The sequence below is a fragment of the Pundamilia nyererei genome, unplaced genomic scaffold (assembly GCF_000239375.1).
Source record: "Pundamilia nyererei isolate P.nyererei 1_Seehausen unplaced genomic scaffold, PunNye1.0 scaffold00526, whole genome shotgun sequence".
In the NCBI taxonomy this organism is placed as follows: domain Eukaryota; kingdom Metazoa; phylum Chordata; class Actinopteri; order Cichliformes; family Cichlidae; genus Pundamilia; species Pundamilia nyererei.
This window is the reverse complement of record NW_005187927.1, coordinates 95,318-102,117: the sequence shown is the minus strand read 5'-3', so window position 1 is coordinate 102,117 and position 6,800 is coordinate 95,318. Positions and strand designations below refer to the sequence as shown.

At 43.6% G+C, this 6,800-nt stretch overlaps 2 protein-coding genes across 2 annotated transcripts in view; both read left to right on the top strand.

The window, feature by feature from the left end:
- The window catches only part of LOC102195202 (PDZ domain-containing protein 2-like), a 17,905-nt gene extending 17,447 nt beyond the window's left edge, over positions 1-458 (top strand). The window contains exon 7 of the mRNA XM_005754225.1: positions 283-458. Coding sequence (XP_005754282.1) covers positions 283-458 — 176 coding nt within the window. The remainder of the gene's footprint in view (positions 1-282) is intronic.
- A 4,546-nt stretch (positions 459-5,004) lies between these two features.
- LOC102194911 (atrial natriuretic peptide receptor 3-like) lies at positions 5,005-6,099 on the top strand (the record flags this gene model as incomplete). The annotated part of the gene is made up of 1 exon (XM_013907791.1): positions 5,005-6,099. A coding segment is annotated over exon 1 (661 nt), but the record flags the coding sequence as incomplete, so codon positions are not given.
- Positions 6,100-6,800: the final 701 nt, after the last annotated feature.

Genomic DNA, 6,800 nt, shown 5'->3' with positions numbered 1-6,800 from the left:
TTCATGCAAACGTTCGCCTATCTGGAACAACCCTGACATACTACAGAACAATGATATGGTTACAGCAGGGCCTTGGGGTGCAGGGGAGGCACCATGCCCTGCTGTGTTTTAAACACACTTTAAAACAGCACACAGCAACAACACATATGAGTGGGCTGAGAGGTCTTCACACCTTACTTATCACACTTTATTAGTTACTGATACTTATACTTATCTCGGTTGTTGCTGTGGTCTCCCTGCTGTGTTGTTCTCTTTTTGTGTGTTTCTTCTTTTTTCTTCCAGCAGCTGATCCAGTGGATAAACTGTTTATGCTGAGTCTGCAGGGGGTCCCAATGACATCATGCCTCGTCCCTGTACCGAAGACGCCACGTCCCGGTGGCTCCCAGGATTACAGACCTGTGCCCCTGACCTCCCACATCATGAAGACCCTGGAAAGACTCATCCTGGACCAGCTCTGACCCATTGGCAGACCACATCAGGATCCCCTTCAATTCGCTTACCCGCCCCACCTCAGAGCTGAGGACGCCATCATCTATTGCTCAATCGTGCCTACACCCACCTGGACCAGCCGGCGAGCACTGTGAGGGTCGTGTTTTTTGACTTTTCCAGTGCTTTTAACACCATCAGGCCGATCCTCCTGGGTGATGAGTTAACAGCGATGCAGGTGGATGCTTCTCCCGTGTCCTGGATTGTTAATTACCTGACAGGAAGACCACATGTACACATCCTGGACAGGGAGGAACGCTGGTTTGAGCGCGGAGTCAAGGAGGCCATTTACGTGAAAAGGGAAAGACCATCTCTGAATGGAGGAGGGGCCTAAGGGTCCATCTGTCACCATCTTACAATGCTGTGATTGCAGCCATTCCCCAACTCTCTGTGAATGGGACTCATGGCCATTGATCAGTGGTTGTTGATCAATGGTCATGAGAATTTGCGTAATTTCACTGAAACCAGCCCTCCCAGCCCATTGTTCCTTCAGGGCTGGTTTCAGTGAAATGCAAATGTCCTGTTTATAAGATTGAAACCTGCAGTCAGCTGAGACTGAAGACGTCACCTGATGATGACGAAACGTTTCTCCCACAAAACGCTACGTCCAGGTGAACCGAATCAACTTTTGGAGACACAGGAAGTTATTTCATCGAAATGCCATTCTTATATATCTCTGTAATATTCTTGATATTTATAATTGAACTATTTGTATGTATTAGAGCTATTTCTTATATTTTGTAACTATGTAATATATTGTATTATTTAATGTTCAGTCTGTTACAGTTACTGTCTGGAGCAACTGTAACCACGTACTTTCCCAGGGATTAATAAAGCATGCTGATTCAGATACAGATACAGATGCGTCCACACTAATACATTTTTGTTTGAAAACGCATCGTTTTCTCTCCGTTTTGGCCTCCCGTCCACACTGAGACGGTGTTTTCCCCGAAAACGCAGCGTTTGGAAAACGCTCTCGAAAACAAATACATTTGAAGACGGTGCTTTCGCGTTGCAGTGTGGACGGTGAAAACGGAGACTTACGGAGACGCATGTTAGTCATGTGATGCAGTCATGTGACCAATTAAACAAAGACAGCGGAGGGCATTATACAGCAGTTGTTTTGTCTGACAGCCCTATTAAAGATTGATATCAGTCTGTACGTGCTCCAGAGAGCTTTTCTTCAAATTCTTTAACTCTCACTGGTTTTGCAACTTTGTACTTTTGTGTTACTCGCAGCAACAACTCCACCTCATTGTGAGTCCATTTAAAAAACTCAGGAAAGTAAATAAGCGGCAGACAGAAATGAGGCCGGTCGAATCTTCTTGTGTTTCACGCATGCACAGGACTGGAACGTAAGCGTTTATGGCCGTTTCAATGTGGATGCACAACTCTGTGAAAACAACTGAAAACACTAGTGTGGACGCGGAGCGCTTTCAGACGAAAATGCCGTTTTCGTATGTACTGTATCCGGGCCAGTGTGGACGTAGCCACTGTGATGGTACTATATCCCCCTGTAGGTGTATATCCCAGCAGTTTGGTCTCAGAGCACAGGCTGAGGCTCAGGCTGTGGGAGACTTCCCATGATGCACTGAGCATTTTCCTCCCACTAACCTCATTTCAGTACCATTGCCTTTATATGCCAGTGCTGCACATCGTGTCTACTTTTGTCTACTCTCTCCCAGTTAAAAAGGAATTCCTCCAACCCGTCATTGTGAAGTGGGATTGTCTGATCCTTGGAGTTCTCTCTCTGCCACAGTACACCCACCACCAATGCAGGCACATCGAGTACATATGAAACTCCACACAGAAAAACCAACTGGCTTGAACTAAAGGCCTTCTGTGAGGCAACAGTGTGAAGCAGTGCATCTCTGAACACTGAATTTAAATGTTACAGTAAATCACTTCTTTTTAAACTGGCTGCATTTTCAGTGTCCAGGTGTAAGACCAGCAGAGGGGAGTAAAATCACACACTTCTGTGTGTGAGATACTGTTGCTTCAGTACATCAGTGCTATGACAGCATGTGAAAAACACGGGAAAGCAAGCTTTAGTTGTTTTAATCTATTTATCTTAAAGACATTTATGGCCAGACTAATGAAGCAGACCGCTGAGGTCAGGCTGTGTAACTGTGCAATGGATCACTGGCAAAATGTCATCTATATACTGTATTTTGATGCCTTTAACTAATAGTAAATATAACATAAAACATATAAAACAATTAGAATGTGTATCACATGAAATCATTTCAGGAACATTACGTGAGCAATTAGGACTTGGCCACAACTGATTTTCATGTTCATCCTGAAGGTGTTGGATATTCTTGAATCAGTGCTCTGAGTCAGTGCAGTCATGCTTATCAACGCACAGCCGGGGAAATCTAATTGGCCGTTTTCTTGCACAGTGCACACAGCACTCAGTACTGCATCTGTATATTTCTGATGTCAGAAATGATCAACAACAAAAAGAGCAGAGGCACAGCTGAGCCTGCAGGTTCAGCAGGATGTCTGCTCAGACTGCCTTCTCAAAATAAACATGAATCCAGACGTAAAAGATGAGATTGCATGTGTGCTGAGCTGAGCCTAATGACCATAATTTCATAATTTTTCTAGGCAGTGGTCTAATTGGTATAATTTGTACAATAAATAAAGATGTGCAGAATTATTCTTTACATTCTGTATAATGCTTTTCACATCATTTTCCATGTAATGATTTTAAATGTTGCAAAATCTGTGGAAAGCATCAGCACTAACGTCAGCAGACTGCAGTCTGAATGCCAGCAAACAAAAGGTGTCTTTAGACAGCATCAGCGGGCGGGTCATTAGTGACACGTTAATGAGCCATGATAAGTGCAGAGGTTATAAGCTGAAGCTTTTTGGTTTGCTTTGTTTATTCATTCACAGGAGTCGCTCACTCTGTTCGCTTGGATCTCTCTGCTGTTACTATAGGCCATGAACTCCATCACTGTGCACACACTTGTTCTACCTGTCTACTATTTTATTTACAATTTATCTGTTTCATACGGCTTCACCACTACAATGGAAAATGGCAAATCATTGTGGGGATGGCTGCAGTCATTCTTCAACACAGACTGAACTCTGTCTGGCAGCTTTCTTGTAATTTCTCCACGTCGTCTCCAGGAATAGTTTTCGAGGCTTCTTGAAGGACGTTCAAAGCTTTTCTGTCAAGATGATCGCACACTGATTCAATGATTTTGAGATCTGGACCAGGCCAGTCTATTACTGATAATGTTCTGTTGTGTGTTTTCTACCTTGATATGCTGTTACTGCATTGATAGCATCTTTGGGATCACTGTCCAATCAGAGGCTTTGAAACCCAGCCCCAAACCACGACTGAGCCTCCACTGTTTTCCACAGATGACTGTAGACCCTCACTGTGGTAGCTCCATCCTGAGCTCCTCCGAACATACTGATGGCGATTTGGATCCAAAAAGGCTAATCTGGATTCACCACTCCATGCGGCCTTCCAGTGATTTTTTAAAATGTATTTTTATTTGATTAGCATTCAAATAGATCAATGAATACAGAATTAAGATCTACCACAAAGCAAGAAAGCACGAGGCAAGGCTAATCAAAAGATGCTTATTACGCCAAGCCTTTTAACAAAAGCTCATTTAGCGTGCAGCTCATATACACAGGGCTCGAAGCAAAAGAGTAAAACAAACAAAAATCAAAACAAAAACCTTCCACCTTAGATAATAAATCACATTTCATAACAACAATCAAAGCAAAACAACCAAGAGTTTCAGTATTATTATGGCTCTATTTTTAAACATGTTTTTAAACAAGGAAAATGAACTAGATCTTTTGAAATCACTGTCATAACTCTTCCACACATTAACCCCTCTGACAGAAACACATCTCTGCTTTATGTTTGTCCTTATCTTGCTTTTTCTTGCTCTGGAGTAATTTGGCACACCTCAGCCTTTCCTCCCTGTATCATTAAGAATGGCTTCTTGACAACCACACTTTGACTGGGACCATTTCTGATGAGGCCTCGGTGACGTTAGATGGATCCACTGGAGGGTCGGATGCATCTCTCAGATCTTTGCTGGGTTTCTTCCTGTTTCTCACAGACATGACTTGTAATATGTCGTTTATACTGTTGTTTACGGTGTTTTTGCCAGAGGCTTGTCGGCAGTGTCAGCATGCACTGCTGAGATTAAAATGATTTCTTTGCCAGTTCACTCCCAAGGTTTAAAAAAATAAAGAACTTAGGGCTTCATTTAAATCGTTTATATACCATCAACATCACAATTTTAATTTTTGGTCACATTTTTCCACCAGTCTTTCGACTTATTTGCTACTAATGCTGAAAATGTCTATACAGAGATCTTGGTTACTGCAGAGTCCATGCACACCTGCAGTTTGATGGCTTGTGTTGTTGTTAATTAAACCCTGTCTAAATAAATGATCTATAGCTGTATTACAGATGGTTAGAGCTCGATCAACAAAAAGTAAAGAGCGTCATCTGCATTAACTGGAGCGCATTAAGTCACGCTACGTTGAAGTGGCTCATTGTGCGCTCGGGAGCGGTGTAGCTTTAAGAAGGAGGTGGGCAGCGCTCCGATGACGCATGAATAATCCTGAAAAGACGCTTCTAAACTCCAGGCCGGAGCCAGCGTGTATGATGGCTGTTGACTGAGCTGGAAGAATTTCCGAGCCTGGCACGATCAACTGTTGAGAAAATAGTTTGAACAGGTTCAGGAGCTTGGGAAGCGACTCTAAATGCAGAATAAAACACACCCATTCTGGTAGATTGGCTTCTCCAAAAGACAAATACAGTTATTTACTATTAAGGCATTTACTAACGACAGAGGGCTTTCTGTTTGCAGCTCTATGTGCGCTGCCGAGAGCCAACTTGAGGGAAGGAACATTGGAAGAATATTTCTCTAAAAGTCTTTGGCTGTCTGTCTTGAAGAGGAAGTGCTACCATGCCACATTTGAGAACACTATGTGTCTATTTCTTGGTAGCCCTGAGCCTAGTTATGACAAACACCATGACCGAGGACTTAGATGTTTTGGTATTTTTGCCACAAAATAATTCTTATCTTTTTTCATATGAACGAGTCGCACCGGCGATCCGTTACGCACAAAAGAGGCTGAAGGCAGACGGGGGTCAGTACTCCGGGTTCAACTTCAACATCCAGTTTGAAAACTCCGACTGCCTCTATGATGCTTTCTTCACATTGGCGGACAGGTCTTGCGGACAGAAGCCCGACCTGATCCTGGGTCCTGTGTGCGAGTACGAGGCTGCGGCAGTGGTAAGGCTGGCGTCCCACTGGAACATCCCGGTGATCTCGGCAGGTGCCCTGGCCACAGGTTTCGCGAACAAGAACAAAGAATATTCCCACCTGACTCGCATCGCCCCGCCATACGTGAAAATGGCAGAGACTTTCACGGCGATGTTTGAACACTTCTCCTGGAGGAGCGCTCTGCTGGTCTTCGAGGACGACCGGGAGCAGCGGAACTGCTACTTCACGTTAGAAGGAGTATACCATCTGATGAGTAACTATAACATTGAAAGCTATGTGTTAACTGATGACAAACCCCTGGACACTGACGAGCTGCTGCGAAGCATCAGTGACATGGAAGGTAAAGCAGCTTTCCTTACTCTTTAATTAGACGGTGTCTACAGTGTGCTTAATGACAGCTGAAATAAGTCTTGACTTTAGCTCATCGTCACTGGATTTGGCTGACAGCTAACCATCATTCATAGCTCGGTGTAGACTATATATGGTTTGTGTTCTGTATGAAAGCCAGCGAGTTTCAGTTGATGAAACCAATGAGCCCTACACTGACGTGCCCTTCACAAGCCTGCATTTATCTGACATATCAGTTTGTACATGCACTCATAGTCCTCCTCTACAGCAGATTTCAGTGAATGCAACAATCGTAATGGGCTAAATTAGCCACTGCCAGCAAATGTAAGTACAAGTATATACCTGCACTGTCACACTAGTATTCACAGTCTGTACATTAACAACTATCCAAGTTTCACGTTTCAGCCCATTTCAGCTTCAGCAGTCTGAACTCGGTCGGTGTTGTGGCTCTTTTAATCTCCTCCTCCACAGCAGCCTCTCAGTACACGCAATAAATGGCATTATTACCAAAAGCAGCACGATCTGCTCATGCACAGGGATTAACTGACAGCTCACTGAATCAACTAAATGTTTTATCAGACACAATAAGCAACCTGAAGCTGTGAGAGATGTTTCCTCTTATTCACTGTTCTGTCCTGTTCTCTTACTACACTATTCACATAACAAAAGGCAGCGCTTCAGAAATGATACTAG